At 38.0% G+C, this 27287-nt stretch overlaps 1 protein-coding gene and 1 long non-coding RNA gene across 6 annotated transcripts in view; one reads left to right on the top strand and one right to left on the bottom strand.

Annotated features, from left to right (window-relative positions):
* Positions 1-21546, bottom strand: part of cntn3a.1 (contactin 3a, tandem duplicate 1) — a 66123-nt gene extending 44577 nt beyond the window's left edge. For 2 of the 5 annotated variants that reach the window (XR_010916355.1, XM_067527039.1), the window contains exons 1-4: positions 21020-21546; positions 14189-14319; positions 5437-5569; positions 1442-1617 (exon numbers count right to left, since the gene is read on the bottom strand). Coding sequence is in view for 4 of the 5 variants with exons in the window: in XM_067527039.1 (XP_067383140.1) it covers positions 1442-1617; positions 5437-5569; positions 14189-14243 (364 nt within the window). In the remaining variant the exon portion in view is untranslated. The remainder of the gene's footprint in view (positions 1-1441; positions 1618-5436; positions 5570-14188; positions 14320-21019) is intronic. The other 3 variants (XM_067527038.1, XM_067527036.1, XM_067527037.1) reach the window with 3 other exon arrangements.
* On the top strand, positions 21265-27068 carry LOC137139585 (uncharacterized). The gene is made up of 3 exons (XR_010916358.1): positions 21265-21403; positions 25125-25271; positions 26986-27068. It is a non-coding gene; the product is annotated as an uncharacterized lncRNA (long non-coding RNA).
* Positions 27069-27287: the final 219 nt, after the last annotated feature.

Genomic DNA, 27287 nt, shown 5'->3' with positions numbered 1-27287 from the left:
CAGACTTATTACAAGCCAGAGAGGTGAAAGCCCCTCTGTGTTTAAAAGAGCATACTGAGCTACTTTGAGTCAGAGTCTGTTATAAATGACATGATACTGACTCTCATAACAGGCTGCTCCACCATGAATTATTCCCTTGACCTGAGACCTGTTCAATCACACAGCACACTTAATTAAGTTAAACCAAGAGCAATAAATAAGATGTATGACACATCAGCACTGATGCTTGTCCTCATCTGTTGACTAAAGCAGCAGGTCCCAGGTCAGGCTCAGGAGATAGATTAGACCAATCGCAATGACATATAGTTTAGGTTAGGTCTCACACATTGATATGGAATGTGAATATGATCAACAGCCTGCTGGAAACTCAGGACACTGATTTGCACTATATTCTGAAGATTTAATGCCGCTCCGTGAAAAAGAAGCACCAAACAATGGCGAGATGGATACTTCTGGTGCTCTCCCTGCCAAGGAGCATCTCTGTGCCCACTGTGGCAGAGAAACAGACATCAGAATTCAATCTAGCTGCACCATCTGTTCACGGATATCAGGCTGTCATTTGATACGGCTGCCCATCAAGAGTGGAGGTCTCAAGTTCACCTTGCCATCAGAGATGCCTTAGACTCTGGTATTATAAAATGTGATGGATGAAGGCTGTAAAGCATCGACTATATGGGGTCTGCCAAGGCCCACCACACAATCAGACTTTATCCTATGGGTATGACAGGTTAAGAACAACCAAGCATAGTACATAGCACAAATATTGAAGCTGTAATTGGTGCTTAAGGATAAAATACTGATTAATACTGATATTAGCATGGATGATTGATTTGGGCTTTCTCAAGAATATCTACTGTAAGATTCTTTTTTGGCTGCTTATTTCTGCCAGATGTCTGCTGGTCTGTCTAAAAATAATGTCAAGAGAATCCTACTGGGTTATTCTACTTTCCCTTAAGTGCACCAAATGAAACAGAACACAATAAAATAATAAACTAAAACAATGCCATACAATAGGTTGAAACAAACAAACAAAAAACAGATTCACGTTCAAAAATAACCACAGTAAACTGTTTTGCTTATAGAAGCACACCACTGATGCAGCACTGCCCTCCTACGTACTTCTCATGCTTACATTGGTTTAAAAAGAAAATCTTTTTCATGCATTCTTATTCTGTGTCCACACTTGTCCCCAGAAATCCAGGTCTGTCGGTAACAACTAATGTACCCGCACACAGAGATGAAAGAGTGAGCTACACAGGTCTGAAAGCTCACTTCTATTCAACTCCACAACCCAGATTTTATTCACTGTAAATTTGTAGTCTTCAGACCTACACACCATTGCCTGAGGTAACATCACTCGAAGTAATTTCTAAAACATATTATACAAGGATCGTAAACAGTTTCATTAGAAATGGAAAAAACAAACAAACAAAAAACTTACATGCAATGTGTAGGCTGGCTTCTCTGCTGACAATGGTGCCAAAAGAGTTTAATGCCAAGCACTGATAGATTCCAATATCTTCCTCTTTATTCAGATGGCTGATGTGTAAGTTTCCTCCTATAAGAGAGTAGCGCGACCCTGGTCTGGGCTGGATGAAAGAGTCATTCAGCTTCCACCTGCAAGAAGGTGACACACAACAAGAAGTCATTAACACAATTGGTGTGAATCTTTGGCAAAATCTGTTTCATGGCCATTTTTGATTCATAAACTATTTGATTCAATAAAAAAAACGCACGATATTGTGGCTCATACTCTAATGCACTGTGCACCAAACAGTTAATCCATTGCCCACAGAGATGTATATGAAGCAAAACAGACTTAAACTGATTCTGATTCTTTAGAGAGAATGTGTGAATTGGTAGACAAGCAGTTAGCGGAAACCGATTTACAGTGGCATAATGTTGTCAAAAGGATAATTAATGTATTTATTCAAACTTATTTTGTAATTCAAAGTTTAATTCACTGACAAAAATCACTGCTGAAGTTGGCACGTGTGTTCTGGAGTAAAGGGGAGGAGAGAGGTCGAGCGCTCTGCTGAGTTGTTGTTAATGTTACATCTGCAGCAGAGGGGAACAGCCTCTTTGCTGCAGCTTGATCCAAAACACTGAATAGAGCTAGGTGTTTTGAAACAGTTTAGTTTATTTGCTCCACTGATTTGCCTGAAGTTTTATAAAGTGCTGCAGTGTGTGTTGCTGAACTCTTCATCTATTAGAGGTGCGGTTTGTGGGTCTGCTCCACAATTGTTAGTCTGCTGGTGATGGGGTACAGTGTTTACTAAATCCACCACAATTGCCTTTAAAGTCATTATAAAATTAGCTCAATTGTGCACTCCGAAGGTGGAAATTAACTACAAGCTACCCTCAGCAGGTGAATGCTCTATGTTGTATGCAACATGTGATCACAGTTGAGTTTCATGCTTCATTCCACCTCTTTCATTCCATTAACATAATAACAAAAATCAATTTTTAATGTTAGTGATTCTAAATCATACTGAATACATGAATCATGATTCTTAAGTGAATAAATGTTTTCACCCACCCATAATTACTACAGGAAATGAACATTCCTGTAGCAACCATGTGCATGGGTTTTATCAGCTTGATAAACTGCACATTGATACAAAGTTACATGACTACACTGTAACCTAAATATGACTTTGCAGTCCTTGTTGTAGATAGGCACTAAGAGAAACAACACTGATATGCTGAAGCAGAAACCAAAATATTAACTGCAAAGCAATCTGCAAAATATTGTTTATTTCTATTTAGGCCTTTAGTCACTTTAAACACATATCTGATTCAACAATCAAAAGCTCTTCATTCCTCTGATATTTCCTTTTTCTTTTGAGTATGTTTGTCTATCAACTACAGCCGCCTTACACGAATCAGAATCCTCCCTTCCAATCATACTGATTATCAGACAGGAGGGCCAAGTACCAGGACTGCTCAAACAAAATGGCCACATGCAAAGCACGGGAGATTGATGCCTTCTGATTAAACCTCTTGTTTAGAGCAGGAGTGAAAGCCTAGCAAGTGTGTGTGTGTTTGTCAATGTTTATGAAGAGATTTTTTTTCCTCTTTATTTACACATTCAATACAAACAGAAATAACTAAACCAAACATTGAAAACTTGAGAACTTTTAATGCACAACACAAACATAACAGACATCATCCATCATTTTATAGTAATTGTATTCAATTTGTAGTCGGTTTTTAATTTAACTAAACATAAACATTTTTGGATTACAGTCAAGAGAACAATTTCACTTGTTTTTCCTGCTGAAGTAAATGGCCATCTTAGTTTGTTTAGTTTTAACTGTACATTATGTCTGCGTAGCCTGATTAGTTAAGTCTGCATAATTAAGAATCGAGTTCAACTGAAACCTGCCAAGTTGATGAAGACAGTTTAACCATTTTCAGTACGTAGCAATATTTTCCTAAATAATGTTGTGTTTCTTTAAACTGAAGATTTAACATCAAATTGTTAAAAGGATTAAACTTACTCACTTTGTTTTGTAGAGAACTTTGCAAATTTATTCCGATACGTTCCATCAAATTGACAGGTTCTTGAAATTGTCTGCATTATGCTCAGACAACATTAGTGTGCAAATGCCACTTTTATTCTCAAACTAAATCACAGACAAATGGGAAAGAAAAAAAAAGAGTAAAACAGTCTAACAAGAAAAGTGACACTTGAAAAAAAGAGACTCGAGAAATAGCTTTTCATCGAAGAAATAAGGCACAATTAGGTTGAATGTTAGCTACTCTGTCATGATTAGATTTCTCACAGCTCTGAGAAAAAGGAAACTCAAAGCTTCTATTTCTAACTTTCTTTTTCTGTCAGTGGGAAGGATTTAAACAAAGAGAGAAGGAGGCAAGGTTGAAAAGGGGAGGGAACGGGGGGACATATGCAACAGTGCAATGTTCACCGAAAGATTGGCTGATTAGATTGATTTAGCGATTTAGTGTTGCAGCTGGAACTGGTTCAAAAACTCCAGATGAGACAAATCAAGAGGCCATGGTAACAACCTGGAGTGGGGGCTCTATGTGGCACTGGTGGTTGGGTAGTCTTCGACAAATTAATTTGTCCTTGGCACGCCTGAAATAGACCTGCCCACATTCAAAGCAGCAAACAGCCACTCGGCATATGGTATCCTCCTGCTGAACCTCACAAGGACTCAAAAACAAATTTCAAAACTCCTTTCCAAAGCTGGCACAAGTGACCTTTGTTAAAAAAGCGATGCAATGACAGCATTATGGTGTATGCTGGCTAAGCTAACAACACAGCAATATGTCCATTCTAATGTCATTCCCATCTTAAAAAGGGGTAAAACTATGTTATCACAGCCTCTTAGACTTTAAAATCAAAATCTGAAAATCTCCTCTTAATGTGGTATATAAACTGCCTCAGTTGGTGGCACTTGCTGTAATTAAAGACGTAATTAAAGCAAAATTTGATTTGATATGAAGCTGAGTACACTCTCAGAACTTGAACTGAGATTGACAAAAATACTTGTAGATTTGAATTCAAATTGGTTTTTATTTAAAAAGTAAGACTATCTAGAGAGTGAGATAGCAACTAATTGCTTAATATATATTCCAGCCGATCCAAGTGACAAGATCGTGTACATTCATTTCAATTTGTGCCCATTAGGCATAACACGAAGGATCTTCAAGCTACATTAACAGATGCATATGCTGATGTTATGAGGGATTGTTTCAACCTATTACACATTAAATGCTTGGCTTTGCAATTTGCATTTAATAACGCTGACAGGAGTACCACAGGAATGTGGCCCCATTTGATAGATTATTAATTAATAGCTTATGCGCTTCATGCACTTAAAGCAAATGATCATTTTTTGTCTTTTGTTTTCATTTGTCATCATTTTTGCAGTAGGAAAACCGGGCATCACTTCATTTCTAAAACAATCAACTGGGCTTAAGTCAGGCACATGGGCCTTTTGTACTGAACAAGACAGCAAACCGCAACTGTTTTTCCATGCATCACCCAATCAAGTGATATGTATTATGTGTGACAATAACACACGAATCAAATGCCCTGCGGCAGCCTGTGGTACTGATGCTGTACATAAAACATGAAGTATAGCAGGCCTAATGCAGACCCTAGACATAATGTGCTACATCATTTCTCAATCTGTGTCTTGTTAGCAGTCAAGATTTAATGTAGTTTTCTGAGATATTTTCAATGGTCACTGTTACAGATGACAGGAAGGTCTCTAAGAGAATTATACAGTGGATCTGTGTCCACCTGATGATACAAACAGAGGCTAATTAATCCATCATTCTCAAATTAACCATGACTGACAGTTAAGCTGCAGGCAGTGAGTAGCAGTGAACTATAAAAGGTCCACATGTCTGTCTTTTGTAGAAATCTCTGAAGGTTTTGCATAATAAACAGAACAGAACTTTTACCTATAGAAGGGTGGTGGGTATCCCTGGGCCTCGCAGCTGAAGACCACCTCTCTACGATTCTCGCCAGGTTGGAGGGGAAACACCACACTGCCGGGCTGCTTGGTGAACACAGGTCGCAGCAGGACTCCACTTCCTGGGTGGAGAACCAAAAAAAAAGCACATCAGCTTTGATGTCCTGGTGAGCCTAAAAAACCCTTTCCTTTTTTTTCCCTGGCATCCAGATATAAAAGGATTACAGAGGGAGGAAGAGGAAGGAAGTAAAAAACAGAGCTTGCACAAAAGAAGGCCGAATTGCTATAATCCTTGTTTGGCATAGATCCATCAGCCATGCGAGTTAGAGCCTAAGAGCACTTCTCCAATTATTCATAAAAACTTGCTATATCCCTAAGGTACTGCATAATCAGCTGGTAACCTTCATAAAACTTTAATACAAACATTTGAACAGACTTGTCAAAAAAGGTACACGGTATTGCCATCATGCTTCAGGACAATTTCATCTGAACATTTCTAACTTATCACCACCTTTCTGCTCAATGTCATCAAATAAGAAACCTGAAATAAAATGCCAAAACAAATACTGGTCTCAAATATGGTCTCATTTGAAATTATGCCCCACTTTTTGAGGCATCAAAACTGTGTCCTCTTCGACTCAGATGAAGAAATAAAGAAGGCTATAATTTCCAAAGTTGGGGAAAACTGCTTGATAGAGGGGTTATTTTCTTTCCTAAAATAGAACATCAAAACAAAGTACAGTACTGTGCTCTTTCAAAATTGTTTGGTTTCTTTTCTCTCAAAGGGGAAGATAAATTGGTTTTATTTTAAATTTCATCCAGACTACCCATTATTACTTCTAATGCAATCTTGTCATGATTTAAATTACCTTTCCAAATGCACAGGCTATTGTTGTGTTTTATGCAAGGATGAAATACTTCCATATAATACAGCATATAAATTAGTACAATAACTCAAATTCAATGACTGATACTATTGAGTATTTTTCAGTCTTCATAAATATAGGAGAAGAAAAAGAACTAAACAAGAAAGCCCAAACCATAATAACCACAGCAAATGACATTCATTTCTTAGTTAGTTACAAATGTTGAGCAGGCAAAGCCCACAGAAGGAGCGACCCATGGGACAGTACACACTCCACTGAAATAAACCTCTTCCTGTGATGGAATTCATTTGGATTTGTCAGAATGCATTTGCATTTCTAGAATGGCACAGTAGTGGGAGGATTCTGTAGGTCGGGTAACTCATTAGTATCAGAGGCAGGTATCCTTTTCAAGTTTCCTGCGCCCAGGGTGTATCCTCAAGACTCAGATAACTCTCAAAGGGGGAGGAGACTGTTGACAAGAGACCGTGTATGTGGATTGTTTTTCACAAGGATAAACCTCTCAGAAATTTACACACAATAAAAAGCCACCTAACTCTAATTTTTTGTTGAATGAAGCATATCCCTAGATATGAGATACATTGAGAGATGACTGATTACCAGAAGACACCTGTTGTTTAATCCAAGTCCAACACACCCATACAAATTGATGACTTGTTGTACACACCCTGGCAAGGATGATAAAGCCTGGGGTAAATATGAAGAAAACTGCTTTGCCTTATTAATTTGATAAATTCTTTTAGTTATCAAGTCACAAATATTTACATTCAGCATCATTTTGAAATATGCATAAATTAGGATTCTGCTGTTCCAACACTTACCACAGCCCTTAAATTAACACTTAGCTTAACAGTTATTCAGAAGTCAAAACTAAAGGCCACAGCATCATATTAAAAAAATTAACCAGGAAAATATGTTTACTGTAAATTAAAATTTTCTACAAATCAGAACAGTATATTTTTTATTTGTTCCATCAAGTCTTGAAGTATTAAGACTTAATGTTAGCACTTCTCCCACCTATATGAAAACCTTATCCTATAGGTAAACTTGCAAGTGCTGCAATTCAGGTTTTCATATTACTTGCTTAACACCATAGCATTTATTAGGTATGTATTATGTATGCAATAGTTTACCACAGAGAACTATCTAAAACCCAATAATGCTACAATGTGTAATTAAAGTTTACATTTTCCTTTATATGTTTGAAGAGTTGCACTGTACTGTATATACAGCATGGCACATTTTTAACCCTCACAAATGGCACATTCTACACAGTTTCACAACTGTGCAATATTTCAAAAAAATATTGCTATCTTACTTAAAAAATAAAAATTTGCATTGTTCTGTACATTAGTTTTGTGTGTGAGAATGAAATAAACAAAAATAATTTCCCATCAAGCAGATAAAACATTAGTCAATGAACAAAGGTTTAAAACTTCTTACTTATGTTCAACTTAATCTAATGATCTCCTGATTAACAATGTGTTAAACATTTGTTTGTGAGCATAGTGAATGATTTGTGGTGCCTATTTATTGTGCTGCAACTCTCACTCATCACTTGTCCTCTGCTTTTGCTGAGCTTAAAGAACAACTGCTAAACAAAAACTTGCACTACCCCAACTTCAACCATAAGCAAGCGCTCTAAACGGATTAAATAGATATTTGGTTGCAGCCCTTTACTGTTGGCTATGGTGACACTAAGCTGAACTGATCTTTGGCACTGCTATGGCAACCGTTATTAAATTGGTGAATACGCAAGTGTCAGAATAATGAGAAGGGATTGAGCTCTCGGGGTGTGCCTGGGGGCCTCAGTTCAAACTGATGCAAACTCTCTGAAACTCTTCCACTGCCCTAACAAAAAAGAATGTAAGCTAGGGTAGAGAAAGCGAAATCATCTCAGACGTGCTTTCTGGTAATCAAATCAAACATTGAGGTGTTACAGTAGACACTACACTAGTGTCACTGTGAGATCCACACAGGTAAGAGACATAAAGTGTTCTCTCGTGATTTTATTTTGTGGTGACATAGCCTTATTAAATTTTTAAAATGAACACTGAAGCTCTAATTGACATACACTATTTTAATATCTTTGAAGGATTCAAGAAATTCTGTTGAACTGGAACATCAGAATCTGATGCTATAGTAAGTCCAATGTTGAGCCCCCCAGCACAGAAAATAAGTCAATTTTTACAGAAGAAGTAGAAGTAGAAGAGCACTTATCCAGAATCGTAACAGGAAGTTGACTGCACAATGCTGCAGGAAAGAGATGGAGGTCATTATGAAATGGTCTTTAAAAAAAATAAACAGCCCATCTTCTCTCATATCTGTCACCTGCTGCCAGACGATGATATGTGCAGCCGTTTTCGAAGGCCCCTCATACAACACAAGACTCAGCATCAAAGCAGAAGTGGAAGGCAGAGGGAGCTGTTTTGGAGGCTGAAATAAAAACTAATCTCAAATTCAATACTAGCTGACAGCAAATGAATTCCTCCAGCTTACCTCAGCATGAATAAACAGGCATATGGGGAGTCAACTGTGGGGGAGGTATCAGTCGTTTGTGAGGTCCCAAATCCATTCGTTTCGGCTCAGGGTTTTATGCATCAAATTAAAAAAAAGCCAATCTTGCTTTTTAAAGCATCTTTCCCCTCTGTCCAGGCCGATAAGGTACACCTTTAAGGCTTCTCATTCACGGGCAGCAAATGTTAGTCCATAGCAAATGGAAGGTTTGGGCTGTTTGGAGCAAATCAATGACATCTCATGTAAATTTTTGAAAAACCGTATCTTCAGGATTTGTTGTTTTTTTTTTTAAAGTTCACAAAAAATAGAAACATTGAACTGCATATGACAAAACAACAATTTACAGTAATAGTTTACTAAGTACAGTAGATTTTGTGAGAAGACATGGGCATATTAAAAACGTACGTCAAGAAACAGCCTAAACTAAATAGCCCAACATGTTTCCACTCGTGCTATGATTATCAGGTGGAGCGTAGACTGCTGTTAATCACGCTAATTACATGTACAGTCTGTACAAAGGGGAATGTATCATTCACATTCCCTCCCAGCAGCCCACCGTGTCACACCATTTCCTATATGATCAAAGCTGGCACATCTGAAACTCAATAACACTTCTTATATTGAGGGTATCTAATGTCATGATCACTGGGGAAACACAGTTAGGTACAACAGCATATTTGGAAATGGCAAATTAAAGCCATTTTTTGTTGCTGCCTTCTGTATTGAAAGTCTACATAAACCCAGGAACATATTGCTTCAGAGAATGCAATTTGTCATCTAATTGTAGTAATAGCCCTACCTTTGCCTTCTCAAAATTGGGTAGAAGGTTATTTGTCACTTACCGGCTCCTGTGGTACACACTAATGGAAACATTCATCATGGTTTAAATGTGTACCATAATGTTTTCAACCACACTAACTTACAAAATGCTTGACTTGACGATTAGTGGTTTTCATTTTTTGACAATGCAGCATACTGTGGATTTACTGTGTGCTGTTTAAATTAGGGGAGGGTAGCATCTTGAATATACTCTATGTATCGTGGCTTCTTCTCCGTGAGGTAGGAAATTACTAGTATAATTTGTCACTTAATTTTTCTTGCTTCAGTCTGCTCTACAAATTATGGGAGCATTTGTTTTTGGAACATTACTGCACATCCCCACTTCAGGACCAATCCTGTTAACACAGTGCCACTACCAAGCTGCCTCCCCCTCTTGTTACATTTTAAAACAAACGCAGCCTTCATGCAATGCTAACAAACCGTAAACACCAAAAGGACCCCTGTCATGGAGGGGTGAGTTCAGAGCAAAAGATATCACATCCTAATTGAAAAGAACAACATGTCAAATGAAACATCACAATGCAAGTCATTAGTCATAAGCCCTTACGCGAGTCTAAAGACATCTTACATGGAGTTGGTTCAAATGTCAATGTGTCATGCTGTTGCTGTTTTATGCTTGAGCTCGACAGTAACAGCTCTTAACCTGTAAAAAGTAAAAGCGGTTGCAGTAGTAGTGTCTGTAGAGTCAACACTGAGTTCATTTCAGTTCTGACCAACCAAGCACTAGGCTATGGTATGTAGGTCTAACCAATGATGTATTTTCATTCAAGAGCTGCCAAAGCTACAATAAATGCAGTTATGTTAAATTTAGGCTGGTTGGAATCCATTCCATCCATCCATCCATCATCTCTAACCACTTATTCTGTTTAGGATCATGGGGAGATGCAGCATACCCCAGCTGGCATTGAGCGAGAGGCAGAGTACACCTGGAACAGTTCGCCAGTATCTCACAGCCTTAATATAAACAATTATGTTTTATGTAGACATACAGTATGTCACAGTTACAGTTTAAAGAATAGAATTGAGCATTTATGAATTGCAGGCGTTTTCCAAATATTGACGTACATATTGTGTATCATCATATGGTTTTAAAATATTGCAATATTTATTTATCAATGCCTAAATGTTTGTTTACAACAAACACTTTTAGACTTCATAATTAAACCCCAACATGTGTGAGTGATTAATGAGGCTGAGAGTAAAGGTTTAATGTTTGCCGATAGTATGAATCTGGTGATGATAATTACAGCCATATGTATATTAGATAAGGCAAAATATTACAGTTAAGCATCAAGAGACACTGAAACTGCAATATTCCTGTAAAAACAGCTCATACTAGTGCTCCAGGCTACAGGGTGTATTCTGTGCAAAATATAGTGCTTTTTAATTGATAGTGATATATTTACAAGAAATATTACACAGAATAGTAGATTTTAGGTCTGTAATTGACCCTGCACTTGGTATGCAAACACATGTAAATTGGAGGACGTATCATTTCTGGATGAATTGAAAATAGAGCCTACTATGGGAGAGGGAATCACTGGGGAATCTTCCACATCTTCACATATACACAACTTCAAAGGTGCAATAAAATCCTTGCTTAAGCATTCCTAAGAGGCTTTGCCATGTTCTGATGAATCAATGAGGTAAGTCAATATTTGAAACTCCAGTTGTCTCTTGGATGCACACATGGGGATACAGAGCAAAGTAAAAGTAGTTCTAAGAGATTATAATGGTGGTCAAAAGCAGCCATTCTAATTCACTTACTATCATCACTATGAAACTGCTTAAATGGGGGTTACATTTTAAGTCTTGTCTTATTAGCATTTATTTAGGGTGAATGTGTAAAACTTTTTTAAGTTTGTCACAACAGTGGTTTATCTATGTATAGATTAGTTTAGATTAGTATAGAAAGTTTTGGGTCACTGTATTACCTAAAATTGAAAATAGATTTGAGCTACTTTACTGCTGAGGCCAGACACTGGTTTCAAAATTTGAAAATGCATTTTTACTCAGGGTGAGGACTGAGGATTTCAGCCCCTATCAACAACTACACAAAAGTGCCACACAAGCGTTATTTAGATTTTCTTCCATGGTTGCACGAGCATTGTGCCAAGCCACTTCAGCTGTGCACACTGGAAAACCCACTATGCCTTTGCTAAATACTTTGTTTTGATTGCCTTGTCTGACGTGAGTGATTTCTGAACACTAAACATTTAATCATATCACTCCACTTTCAACAAGTCCTGGAAATGTCATTGATTTTTCATCAAGACATTGTTCCAAAAATGCACTGTTTCTCTAAAGCCTAACTCACCTAACTACGTAATATTTCACAGAATTGCTTCTGAATTATGAGACCACAAAACTTTTGATTGCTGGTTAGAGCGTTAACTGCAGTCTTACTGGATGTGTTTACATTTCTGTTTCCAGTTCTACTAAATTGTAGCCCTTCGCTGCCAACTACAGATGTTTCTCTGATTGCACTCATGGCAATTATTTTTAGGCAGATACTTGTAAATTCATTGCACTTGTAGCAAAATGTTTTGAAATCAATATTTAGCATCATATTATTTATGTTTTTGGCAAGTAGTTGTATGATAAGAGGGAATATGTGCTGCAATCTTCACTGAGGGGATCCTTTTTTCCATTACTAGTGCTTATTTTTTTTCCAAATGTCAATATGGTTTTGCATCCATCTTTCCATATATATATTTTACTGTTTTGGAATAGTGTGGTGTGTGGAATAGTTATTCCATCTCCTCTCTCTGCTCTCTGAGATAATTAATTACATTAAAAGATAAATTATATGCCCACAACAACAACCCCGTTTTGACTATATGATAAAAACACTTGTGTCTGATGAAGACTGTTGAGCCTGAGCTGCACATGGTGAAGGGTAGCTTTATTCTGGACATGTGGGACAAACCACATCCAGCTGTAACAGAAAGTTCTCTTGCTCGCTCTCTCATTCACACAAACACACATCCTATACATGCCTCTGCTTCAAGCCATTAAGACCCACGAGAGAAATAAGGGGCGAGGTGGTTAACTCCAGATGAACTCGCTATGGGAAGGACTTTCCCTTGGCCCTATTGCTCTCCCACACAGCCGATCCCCACTGTTTCAAGAAAAGCACTTCCAAGTCTGGGTAAATACCCTGCCTAGAAGCACCTATCTAACACCCTCATACTGTGCTTCCTCCACCCAATATTGCATGTCTGCATACTACAATACTTATCATGTCTTTCTCTGAACACAGAGGCTTTGGAGGTCTACAGTTATATTGCACCATACTTGTTTTGCAAGCAGAGCATATGTAATATAACCTCATGCTGAATATTAATGCTCAGTTACCCTGTGTTACCAACTGTGAGTGTGAGCACAGAAAGTGAGGCAAGGGCTGTGCAACACAATGCTTTTCAGAAACGATCGGCCCTCTGATTCTTTAAGCATTAATTTGCTGGGAAAATATAACATAATCTGCACCTCAAGACACAGTGTAAATTTTGTGGCAGCCCCAGACTTGACCGTTTCTTTGAAGCCGTTTGTCCAAAATCAAAATGCAAAACAACATTTACCCAGTAGAATGATTTTTACTAATGTACATTTAACAGTATAGTTAAGTTGAACATAAAATGTGATCCATATTTGCGATGAAGATCCTGATCCCATAGTAAGCCCCAATTCCCTAAGGAAAGCCTCATTAGCCATCCACCGATGTGTATTGGATTTAGTGATAAGTGGTGCTAATTGCCATGTAGGCAAATTAAGGTGCCTACGTGCTATTGTGCTTTTGAAAAGAGGGGCGCACGCACACACAAATACACACCATCATATGCACACTAATTATTTTAGGTCCCAGCTGTGAGGAGGGGCTGCTGATTTGGAGCAAGGCAACATGAAAGATTACTCATTCCTCAAGATGTTGTGCTCATATGACAAAGCCCTTATTCATCTTGTTCTCAGCTTCAGACTGACATTCTGAAGGGAACGAGCATTTGACCCTGAACATTTTGTGAGAGAGGAAAATTAGGTCTCTTATTAAAGAAAAGATCAATGACAAGATTACTGTACTACTAGCACCAGTGCAATCTCAATTAGGGTAACAATTGAGGTGCTCTTTAAGATGAATGACTACACACTCACCTGCTAGATAGGGACTTTCAGAGATAGAAACATGTCAATTTTTCCCCCCAAAATAATTCTCTGCCTTACAAAAAAAAAATAAAAAGACATACCTGCTATGCTCAACTGAATGAATGTTGGATTTGCTGCCTTGAGCTGCCAGTAAGAACACAACATTGTGAATCTTTCCTTCTATTTGTAAAATTGGTGGAAAGCTTTGGGTGCTCCTTGCCATAAAACATTTTAGTTGTCCGTGTGACTTTTTAAGTAACAACTATGCTATTTGTGAAGGCACCATCACAACCAAAGCCCTTACCAATTGATAGCATACTGTATGCTAATACCATAAAAGTTCATGTTTGGGAGGCTTACCTGTCAAATACTCCACCAATGACAGTAGCAGTGTAAGTTTCCATAGCAACTCCATTTTAATGGTCTCTGGTCACTACAAGCTCACATACAATCACAGGTGTGTAGAATCATGGCTTTGTCCTTTCACCGTTCTGTCAAATAAAAAGAAAAGGAGGGGGAAAGCCATTAGACATTCAGAACTACTGGTCTCATTAGACCATGTTATTTCACAAGGACAGTAATCGGCCACATTTGCTAGAGTATGGTAAAAAAATAAAAATAAATAATAATAATAATCACATGAACAATCTGAAAACTTTCTTGGCTTATAAATGTTTAATCTTTGTCAAATTTTCTACCAGTCTGGATGACATTTAATGGCAGCTTTATTTTGGACTGCTCTCACTGAGGAACAAAGTACATTGGTGAAAATAATTAGGAAACCACTCTGCCTTGTGCGAACACTGAAAATGATTTGTCCAAGCAAAGCCTTACAAAACACTTAGACGTGCTGCAGAGTTTGCATAAGTGTGCTTAACACTGCATAATAGGGATCATGTCTGCAAGAGAAACATAAAGGGATTGCTTGCTTGTGCTCAAACCAGCTGAGACAAAACAGAAAGCAAGCTGGTTGTCAGACACATCCTTAGCATGTAATAAAGTACTGTCCTGGCTCCTCAAATTCTTCTGAGCTGGGGGGGATTATGTATTTCTGACATAAAGAGCCGACTGTATGCGGCGCAAAAACCATTTTCGGTCCCCTGGGAGAGTCACACAATTGATTTTCTCAAGGACTAAACCGTAATTTATCCCTGCTTAGACTCAAATGAAGTCCCAAAAAAGTTAGTGAAATGATAATAAGCCCTATTCCCTCATCACTGACAAACCGTGACATATTTATTTGTCTAAATACTCCCCAGCACTGCGATAGCTATGATCCTTTCTGATAAATCATCAGATAAATGTTTGCGTATGATATGCTGGTTATAGAGTGAGAAAGGATGAAGAGAGGAAATTAGCCATTATCTTTGCTCAGACTGACTCTCCTTAGTGCATTTAAGTGACTTGATGCCACGGTTTCCTGAGTACACACCATCAGCATGCTGAAATAAATGAGAGGAAAATTTTAATAAGAACATACAGTACAGTCTATCAAAAGCCAAGTGCCAAAAAAGCAGAGACAACTGAAAGATTACGCTTTAGTGTCTCAGTTATCTGTACGCCTCTTATCTTTGCGCACTAAAAGGCAAGACAGAGCATACTGATGCTTGTGTGAATCTATCAACTGCGTCCCTGACACATTTGCCTACACTACTCTTACTTGTGCGTGTACTAAACCCTTAAAAAGGCAACACTCTTTCCCTATAAATCTCATTATGAATATTTGGTTTTGAGTGTCATCCTAGTTCCAACTTATCTTGCAGTTATTAGGATGCAAATGTCATGGGTAAATGTTGGCTTTTAATAAGAAAACTGAAAAAGAACCTCCAAATCCCTTCTTGTGCTCCTGGATATTTTTGGAATGTTCCTCTTTTGAGAGAATAATTGTGAGGGCTGTGCTGAATAAATTACTTCACACAATGTCTTTAAAATAAATAAATAAATAAATAAAATAAAAAAAGAGGAGCCTGGATACTTTATATTACACTTTATATCCGCACATATGCTGTGTTACGGTATTTAAATTAAACTTACAGTACATTAATGAAATCATGTGGTTTCCTTTTGACTACCAAAGTACGAACATGTTACCTCAGGCTGCAGATTGAACTGTTGCTGCAAATTGAGCCTCATACTTGTGACAAATGATTCACATTTTCAAAAACTGTTCACGTAATTGTTTTGTCAACCATGTAAATATTTGACATTGCCGTCATCTAAAAATATTTTATTCTGTCTTGACAGTACAACGAGCCAACATGGCTGGTACGTGTGAACTCGACACCCCATGCATAAAACCAGGTGTCTGCTGGCCTCTGACAGCAATCGCTTGATCTCGGTTACTCACAAGCCCCGAGACACGAGACATCAGACAGCGGGCTTAGTGGGGGGAATAAAAGACAGCCTTTTGATCCAAAATAGCTCTCCACTATGGTGATGGCTTGGGGAGTTGGGGAGTGTCCATGGCAGTATTTGACTTCCTCTTTAGTACAAATTAATTACCCTTGTGATCTTAAGTGGTAGTGGCAAGGACAATGGCTTACTTTCACCACAAATTGATTCTCTCATTTGTTGGCTGTATGACATGCAGGTTAATGACAGCTTTCAAATGTTCCTTTTAAGTTCCACCCTCTTTCATGTCTTTGGAAAAAGCCAATGCTTGAAATATGGAATATGATCAAGGCCGGAGAAGACAGCCCTGGACTAAACATTTCCTGACCCAGTTTGTATAAACTCCAGTTCTTTTAACACAACAGCCATGAACTCAGGCTGTCGTTTCATAATATCTGAAGAGTCACATTTCTCTTTTTTTCTGTCTTTGTAGTGTTTTAAACACCGATGACTTTATTGTGGACTTACGGCACATTCCTAGCTGCAAAACTGACATTTTAGCTTAAGCACTTAAGCAAAGTTGTCAACTTCTAAATGAAATAAACTGGATCTGCCAATTACAAACGCATGACATTAGTTCGTGAAAAATGTGCCGAAACACTGGCGAATGAGATCAAACCATTTTTTAGAACCAAGCCATGACTAAGACTGACAATAAATTAAGTATAAGTATAGTATCACTTACATAATTCACTCATTTAGTCTTTGCTGCTTCTCTCTTCTTGATATAGTTCTAAATTGAATATGTTTAAGGTTTGGACTTTTGCTCAGATAACAATTGTAAACTTGTGACGTGCATTTTGAATGATGTTTTCTGGCCTTTAGTTCTTGTGGTATGTCAAAGATGTACAGTATATCATTCTAGGTTTGCATCTGTTATTATTAATATTAGTCAATATGTTTTTCAATCAATCAATCAAGTAAAACTGTGAAATTCAACATCCTTTTTCATTTGATCAACAGGCTAGAAACCAATAAACAAGCTGGATGCATCAAATGTTGTTGTTTTGAACTTAAAAAGTGGATTTCAACCTTAAATTTCTGTCAATCAGTTCACTGATTAACTATTGCAGCTACAGTCTATTAGAATTCCATCCCACCAAAGAGAATCAATGCCATTTATTATCCCAGCAAAAATCTTGGCTGAAATACACAGCGCTACCTCTTTATTTGAATGCAGCTGCTTTGAGGGAGGCTTTAGATTTGAGGAGACAACGGGCTCTTCCAAATTTCACTGTTGTCAAAGTGACACCTCTTTTCCTTTTCTTCTCAGACAGTGCCAGCTGGAGTTGATAAACCACAGATTGTAGTTCAGTCAGCCACAGAAGCTGACAGTGATGGCAGTTAATTCGACCCTCGCCACTACACCAGATCTCTTCACTGCCATCAAATTTTCAGGGCTCAAAAATGTTTTAATAGAAGGGTACTCCAGGTCTCTTTGGTTGAAGAGTCCATATGAAGATAAAAATCACACTAAAATGCATGAGTAGCCCCCCCTCCACACACACCCTGGCTGAGCTCTGAATCATGAATGAGATGAGACTCCCATACTCTGCAGGAACGAGACAAGACCAGGAAAAATGGCATACAATGCTGCATCTTTAATCACCTGAGCCGTGACTTCACTTGATCTGCAGACACCAGCTCGATCAGTATTTTTCTGCACATGACGCTCATCTCACAACTCTAAGTGCCTCCAGTCATTTAAAATTCATTTTCTGTGAGTGCCCGAGTTGAGCCTAGTAGTAGTAAGAAATGTGAAATTTCTCCCAAATCCTGCTTTGATTCAGTGCACATGCAAATCAAAGATTTACAAAGCAGCTCTGTCTAACAGTGATATCGAGTCCTAATCACTAGATGGTTATAGGTTTTAAATTCAATGTGGCAGCTATATTAAAACTATACAGTTCTGACATTGTTCTTTTTTTAATCATAGAACTGACTTGGTTGTTGCCATGTGTTAAGCAGGCATCATCTGTTGTATGCACAAAACATGTCTGTAGCCTGCTGTGCAATTTTAATATCAAACGACAGAGAGCAGTTTCAAAGGCATTTTGAAGGTGCTTACTTTTGTCTGTACTGACTGTAAACACTGAACTCAAGGGTACTGTTCGCGTTCCACAGGGATAAAAAATTTCAAAATAAAACTTGACTCACCCCCACCCCCCTCAACCATGCTCTTTAAGAATCAATGCGACTAGAACCACTAAGCTAAAAACTTTCTTGGGATAAAGCTTTATGTGCCAACCTATCTTTTTCCCCCCTTCCTCACAAATGGCACACCATGGGAGTCACGGAAGTGCCAACAAATTCCCCAGCCAGGATTCTACCTCAAAAAGTGGCACAAGACAAAGAGACTAATGGTGTTTTGATCTAAGCACACAAGCCGCAAGGCTTCTTCATTTCTACAGACCGCACCATCCCAGTCTCACTAGTGCTAATATCAACTGAGTGTAGTAAAAGGTTTTCACTGCTTGCACAGATGCTCCAAGCCCAGAGTTTAACATAATATTCATATAGGTGGTAATGATGCAAACACAGTTACACATACCACAATAAAAACAGTAGGCATACGTTAACTGATAAATGTTTGGGACTAAAGAATTGACTTAAATGGCACTGGAATAAACTAGATATTAATCACTCTAATTGGGCACCTGCAGTGAACATACTCCATGTTTGTCTTACAACTGATGCTAGCTCTGACTAATTGTTTTTTTAAAGACACAAGCGGTTGGCAACTCCAATGCATCTGCTTTTTCTAAGGTAGTAATTAGGAATCCCATTAGGATTTAAGCGTGTGCCAATTAATAGTTCCTTAAATACCCAGATTCAGGTCTTTGGTGCAATGCTTTGGGTGAGCTCAGTAGTTATTAGGAGAGGCAATTTTAAGCCTGTGATAGAGAAACACGAGCTGTTATTACTTTCAGACAAAAAGTTTTTAAAAAAATGTAAGTGTTTGTGAGCATTTTGGCTTAAGGCATCTAAATGTGAAGCATGGTTTACATAAAAACTGTCAGATAGGGGTGTATAGTAAATGACTATATGATCAAATGATGACATTACAATACGTATGTAGTTGTAATACATAAAACAGTGGTGTAAAGTGACTGAGTCGATTACTTAAGTACTGTACTTAAGTACAGTTTTGAGGTATTTCAACTTTGAGTGTTCCCATTTTCTGCTACTTTAGACTTTGATGTCACTGCATTTCAGAAGCAAAATAAGTTCCTAGTTCCTTTTTTGTAATTTAGATTAATAAAGCAAAGTACAGTATATTCCTAAGACTAGTATAAAAAGTGATTCAAATTGTTGTTTTTAGATTCAAAATATACCTATTCCAGAAGTTCAAACTTATGAACAGTGGCATATTAAAAATACACATTATAGACATTTTGTAGGAAGAGGGAAACATTTTTCTGTGGCGTGCATGATAATTCTCTCCTAGCAACAGTATGTTTATGGATGGACACGCCTAAGAAGAGAAGGTTGGAATATGAACTTTACAGTTCCCCACTGAGCAGGGCCCCTTGTGCATGACAAAATGCAAAATTCGACACATGTAGCAAAAGACTGAAGTATTCTGATGCAAAGACGGTGACTTGCATTGTGAATAGGAGCTCTGATCAAAACATTTCAAAACAATAGGCTATAAACCAAACATTTAGATTTGAATTGCAGTTGGCTGCATAGAATGACATCAAAATGTCACATTGTGTAGACTTAAGGTGCCTTCAAACAGCTGTAGCTCAGCTTTTGGATTGTTTGTTGTATTCCATTGTTTTTTTAAACATAAAAATGGTCAGCGAAAGAGAAAACCGAAACTGAAAGAAATAAAAGTTAGCGTCCTACCAATGTTTTCCTGTTTGTTAACATGGCCACAAATGACGAATCCTACTTGCACATGTCATAATGCATCTACCATCTCCAGTCTGCATGCCGTTTCTCCACTTCTCGTGCAAACCAGACTCAGCTCAGTGGGGCACTATGAACATGTTCTCCCCTCCTTCTCATTTTGAGCTGGTGACATCACCAAAACTTGGTCCACTCATAAGCACATTTCCCCAAAGAGATGTGTAGTACTGTAGCTCTACTGTTCCCACCACTTGCATTCAAACTGCAAGAAGAGAAAGTGCACACCAGAGTAGTGTTTAGTGGAGGGAATTAAGCATAAGCTTTAAGTAGTAACAGTTACCAGGAACATCCAGCATCCAACATTTAACAAACATTGATCACAACACTCCAACTTCCCAGCAAAACGACACAAGCTGTAAACACATTCCAACAAGGAGTGACACAGTTAATTGTCATCTTTCTTGAGCCACCTCCAATTTAGTTAATTGCAGAATCGAAACGTGCAAACATATGGACACTTGACTTTATGAGAATCACTATTTCCAAAGGGTTGGTCGCTGGTGAACGGATTAGACAGTGTGAAGGGAAATCAGGCTCGGAACGCGATGCAATCAAAGAAAGGGAGAGATGACTTGAGTCCAATCCCCTGTTGATCACGGACGACAAATGACTTCTGCCAGGGGCTTTAAATGAGCAGCAAGTGCTAGATAAATGTGTGTCCTCTTCCAGAAAGCATGCATGGTGAAAATGGCCAGAGCAAGGACACGAGAGTGTTATTTTTATTAAGTAATAGAAATTGCACAACTTAACTGGGAAGTAGGAATATTAAACCTGTTCGCCTTCATAATTGAATGGGCACAAATGTGCAAAAACGGGCAATAATAAGTCCGGATTAATAGAGATGAGAGTTTACATGGAAGATTAACAAAAACCCAAAGAGCTCACCATGTACCTGAACACGTCCCCTGTGGCGTCTGCTGATCTTTAGCCCTTCTCTGATATCCATGTTACACCGCGCATCTCCTCACTCCTCCAGGGGAGCAGCTCCCTGGATCGGGTCGACGGCGACAGATAAGTTCGTCTCTTCAAAGTGCCGATGTCTGTCTCCTAGAAAGGGACCCAACTCTCCTCTTGGTTGTCCTCTTTCCAGCGCCGGTGCCTTCGCTGTCTTCAGAGTCCGAGGAGCAGCCCAGTCCTCCGCTCGACGCGCGCTCCAGACTCGGTCATACTGATTTAGCGCAGCCCGGCTGTCCTGCTCGCACCGCCACCGGGCTCCCACAAGCCCAACCCGAACCCGCAGCTTCTAACGAGGAGCTCCGCAGCGTGAAGGTTTGTACATTTCAATCTAACATTTGTTCTACGAGCACAAAGTGCTCACCTTGTGTTTGGCGTTGGCGTTCAAGTCTGCGCGTCCAGCTCGTGCACAGGATGAAGACTAGTTGCCTGTGCGCGCGGCGGAAGCGGCACATGGGACATTTTAGAGGTGGAGAGTTTTATTTATTTATTTATTTTTATGTCCACGCTGCAAGTTTAAACCACGTTCATCACATCATCACGTACTCAAATTCACAGGAGGACTTAACGGCCTAAACGATGCTCAAGAAATGTGTGTGTGTGTGTGTGTGTGTGTTTGTTCGCCACTGCGAAGTCATGAAAACAATAACCTGAACATGTTTCATTCATTTTGGAGGAATCTGCAGTACCCTATTGGATAATTCCGTAAATGAAACTTTCATTTAAAATATAACCTATAAATAAATATAAAGTAAAAAATCAAAAACAAGTAATTAAAGTATCAAAGATAGTGGACCCAGTCCATGTATTATATTTACTGATTTATTTTATTAATACATTCATTAAAGTGAGGCATTTCATTTTTTTTAGGTAGAACAACTCTTAACTCTTATTTTTTTAATCAAATTCATCATGATTGCCATTTGATTTATATTTTGTTGTTGCTCAATTAGAGCTCTTCTCATCAAGTTATTTGTTATCTTCTTAGTACATAAAAGTCTTGTGACTTTATATACATATACATATACCAGCTCCAGGTGAGACCACCTATGTGTATTTGTACTCTTATTTGCAAAGTAACTATAGTTGTCAAACAGGTAAAAATACTGTTACTCCACTGTCCCTGGAGAGTTAGTACAAGGAAATACTTCAGTAAAGTATGAGTACCCAGTACTTGGATCTAATCTTGTGAGGCACACTGCACACTTGTGTCCCAAAACCAAATAAATAGAACCCAAGAAATCAAAGAAGACAAACTAGACTTGTTCAGCTTTCTAAAGGGAAGTGAGTACCTGTTTCACTGTTAGTTTATTATCTCCCTGTTTGTTACTGTAGGTTGAATTAAGTCAATTTACAAGTTTAAAATTTGATATTTTACTACTTTTGTGCATTTGAGTGGCATTGAATAATACTGCTGTTTTTATTTGGGGCGCAATTGGAGTTTGAGAACAGATGCTGCTTGAAAAGGTCATAATCTAAAGTGATGATTAAGGCATTGCACTTTGTAGCAGTGGTTATACCTGTGATAGAAATAAAAACCATTCCACCCACTGTATGTATCATTGCTAATTAACACTACATTCACATGACGAGGAAAAAAAGCTGAATTGTGAATAGCACATCTGCTTCAGTTGAGGATTGAGTGAATGATTATGCACTTGTTCCTCATCATTTTGTGCAAAACAGAAGAGATTTTCAGGCTAACAAAGTTTTAACAGTCAGAAGTTGTTATACTGTATGCACTATTCCCCTGGTTCATAATCCACTCATAATGTTGGGTGGGATTTAGTGAATCTTCATCTGTTTGAGCCAATGGGAGAGTAATAATTACAGAGGAAATGAATGAATGCCCCGCTGAGACTTAGAATGGCATAAAGGAGTACAAAATATATACATTTGTGTTATGAATGAGCATTTAGTATTCTTTAGCCACCCATGCACAGAGCTAATAATAGGATCTCAAAGCCCCAAGGAGCACTCAGTATAGGCACCCTAAAAACAAATATCTGCAACTAAGCCTGACTGTTTTCATGAATTCTTTAATTTTCAAGACCAGAGGGAACTTTTCCTTATCACTTTACTGTGATGATTTCTTGACAAAAAAAAAAAACTATAACTGAATTTTGTGTCATGCAGTTTTACTCATTTCTCTCTTCTCTCGAAGGGGGAAAAATGTGACCATCCCAATCTGACAATATGTTTTTCATTGTTGTTTGTACGAGGTCATTTGAATACATGAATTACGTATGTCCTGAGGCAGTAAATGAGCCACTTGATGCCAGCAATGCTAGGAGACAGAAAGGCAAACATGTCCAATTCTGTGTGTATGAGAGCAAGAAAAGCTGGATTATTCACTGCAGAGATGTCACACGACTGTTTGTTTTTCTAGACCCATGCAGAATTATGATTTCATATAAAATATTATTTTAGATTACAAATATCATGCTGTTATTTCTCCACTTGTGCTATAACCCCCACTTCTCAAAGTTCAGGCTGATGAAATGAGCAGCTTCCTTCATTTGAGGAAACTAAATCAAATGCAGTCTTGCTGAAAATGAAAATCAAACAACAGAACTGCAAAAAAGCAAGGTACTTATTTTGTTTGGAGTTTCATTGATTTTCTCATTTCTATTCAACCTTTAGTGTAGGTGAAACTGGTTTAATTGATGCTTGTGACAAGTGACTGAGGTGAAGGGGGTTTATACTGCACCTGTACAGAGCAAAGCTTCTGGCACAGATGGTAGCCTGGGTGTGCATTGACTGTGTTAGGGCAATCATCCCTGCCCTTGTCTCTGTGTGATGCCATTCAGTTTTAATCAAATGAAGCACAGGCAACAGCTCAGTCACCTGCTCAGTGTTGCAGACTGGAGTTTATTGCTCCAGGAAGATGTGGAGCTGAACCTGAGAATGATGCCTGATGTGAGGGTTCGCTATTTTATTGACCTGCAACACTGCATGAATGATTGAATGACATTAGATGTTTTTCAGGTGCAATGAGAACAAGGAATAGCCACTACTTTTGAACTTTGATGGAACAATTGTTCAAGCTTGTTTAATGTTGCTAATACCCACCTGAATAGAACCCGATAAGCTAACGGACTGACTATACTGTGTTTTCATTCTTGAAAAAAAAGGTGATTTTCCATATACTTAGTAAAAAGAAGGTCTTAGTTGGCTTGAAATGTTTATATAAGTATATCTATAGAAGTAAACAAGAGTTTCACTTTCCTTATTGCCTGAACTGATTTTATAAAAATGAATTCCTGTCTACAGTAGTGAATGAGACCAAAAGAATAATGCAAAAACTAAATGTACAGTAAGTACTAAGTAACATTAACATGCAGTAAGAAGTACTGTAATTCATTTATATTCGGTTATAAAGTATTTAATATTAGCGTAAGGGATGTCTTCAAGGTTTGTCCATTAACTCGATTAGCAGTATGATGTTTAAATACCACAAAACCAAATTAGGTCAATAAGCAGGCTAATAAAACATGGAATGCTGACAGTTTTTGTGTTAATATGCTGAACTTGCTGCTTGTTTACATGTACACAAGATGAAACATTACCATTAATTTGAAATTAATTTTAGTCCAGTATTCAGTTTTTTTTTAGCTCAGCTTTGGTTTGGCTCTGTCCACATCCTTAGGCAAATACCTGACCCTTTAGCTGCTAAGTGCTCCACTACATTTACCAGTTAGTCACTAACTCTGTCTTCTTTTTGGGCAGGTCGTGTACAGTAGCCTAATCTGACCGCTATAATCGTCAAAGTTTAGCAGCTGAGACAATAATGTGAAAGTGATGGAAAACACTAACGTTTGAGGCTGTATAATCAAAGCTACAAGCTGAAAGTCTGTAAAGTTATGTAGTACTGAGGGGAACTACAGAGCTTGATGATAATTATCTGTGTGTATTCATTGGAATTTTGTACTGTTGCTTGGACCATGTAAGCAACACGAAAACAAAACTTGTGATGTCATCATCTCTAACCAATAAGCAACACTAGACATTCAGGTGTCATTAATTCTATTTGCAGGTCAATTCCCATGTCCACTGTTTCGTCTTGAGATTGCTGAACAAACAGTGTGATGTAAGAATGTCCCCCTGTCTTCGCAGCTCAGATTCATTTTTGGAAGCTCACAAGTCAAGTGTTGCTCGCAAGCTGCAGAAACTGGATGGACAAGTAAGCGCATACAATCATTACATTCACAGATGTACAGTGAGTGTAGGAGAGGATAGTACACACATCCCTTGTGGCACACCTGTGTGTGCAGCTTGCAGTTGACAGGTAGCTGCCTTGGATCTGTCAAGAAGCCCCATATCCACCCACTCACCGAAGGAGCAATGTACAGCTGCAAAGCGGGTCTGTGGAGCAGCTCCAGGATAATATATAGCATGCTGTTGCACTGAAAGTACAGGTGAAGTTCAAAAATGGGATTCAGCAAAGAAAGAAGGAATAAAAATGTAGGTCGTATGTTGATCATTTATAATCCATAGAAAAGCCTGAAAGCGCACAAGCAGAAATCAGAAATACTGTACATTAAAAATAAAAATATATTTTGAAGAAAGTGCAGCTGTCAGACTCATATTCGCTGGCTAGAAGTTTCTAGATGACACACTTTGAGGTTTGAGTTGTCTTTGAGTAGTCTAAAAAATAGTGGACATAAACCAAACTGTATATAAAGGCCATGAAAATTTTTGCAAATGTGTTAAAAATATATATATATTTTTTTTAATTTAGTGTTTATCTGCTGAGACATTTATTACATAAATATAATTGCCAGAAGACAGAGATACACACAGCTTACTCTTCATGTTTCTTGGTTCTTAGAATATAATGAAACAGTAAATAAAAGAAAGCTTACATTTTTCAAAAGTGCCTTGCTACAAGTAAAATATATTTCCCATTTACAGTATGCAGCATAATATAAAGAACATTTTCCACTATTGTGGGGCTGAGCACTAGATAATTACAGCTAATTGAAAAAAGAAGAGTTCTAAGATGGAACAGCTGGAAGGGGGTGGGGGGAGACTAGCATAATATTGCAGTATAGTGTAGTATTGTTACAATAGTAATGTAAATTTATTAATTTTGGGGAGGGGGCATGGTTAATAAACTATGACTGAAGACGATGTGACCTAGTAAGGTTAACCAATCCGAATTTACAGTGTAAACTTAATAAATAGTTTCTCTATGTTGTCTTACCCACATTTTGAGCCACTTTTTTGCACATTTTGAAAAACCTCACCGTTTTTAAAAAAGAAATACATTTTAGATACATACCGACACAGTTGATTTTGTATTTTTGTTGGGTGGTGCAATTAACTTATTTAAATGTCACACAAACTCTTGTGAGATCAGTAGACATAACTATGTTCATGTTTAAGATAAAAGTATTAAAACAGATATCCTTATTATCTAATTAGGTATGTCTAGTACCAAGCAAGCACTTCAGAATACGTTCCCGAGAAGTCCAGTATTTATAAGTGATGTTTGTTACAAATGGTAACACAAGGGCTTTGATATTGAGTTGTGACTTTTGGTTCCATGGGCCAAATTGTCTGTGTGGGAGATATCTCACAGAAAATCAAGAGGTAGAGTTTTCTCTCTAACCACCAGCCTTCACTTGCTGCACACTAATGACTGTCTTGCCAGAGCGTTTAACCTTGAGCCAATCTGTCTTCTCACTTAGAAAAGCTGAGTTCTTGAACCATGAAATAGAGGTAGTTGTCCCTTTGAAAGGAGGTTACAACCCAGACTACTTCAAAATTAATCAATTATTGCTATTTCAACTGTAATGAAAAGTGGATGAGTGGAATCATTAACAGTTCTTTCAATCTGTTTTTTTTTATTTGTTTACCTTTCTAATCATTTACTTATGAATGGGGAAATCCAGTGCCTATACAGCACCTGTGTCAATGGATCCTACAGAGCGACGTAAAAGCGGATGAAGGAACATGATAAATCACCAACTGAATGTAAGAAATTGTTTCTAAATATTGATTTGTGCCTCTGTGCATCTTTGCATGCCTGTGCAAATTCAATATTTTGCTGAAACACATTGCATTTTTAGAAACGATACTCACCCTCTGGAGTTTTTATTCTCTATGGTAGTTAAAATAATTTCAAAGTTGAAGTGACAGCTACCTCTTCAAAGAACAAACAGAAAATTACAACTTCAACCTTTGTTAAAGAAAA

This window comes from Channa argus, chromosome 13 (genome assembly GCF_033026475.1).
Source record: "Channa argus isolate prfri chromosome 13, Channa argus male v1.0, whole genome shotgun sequence".
Lineage (NCBI taxonomy): Eukaryota > Metazoa > Chordata > Actinopteri > Anabantiformes > Channidae > Channa > Channa argus.
Note: the sequence above shows the minus strand (reverse complement) of the source record. Positions and strands in the feature narration are given on the sequence as shown.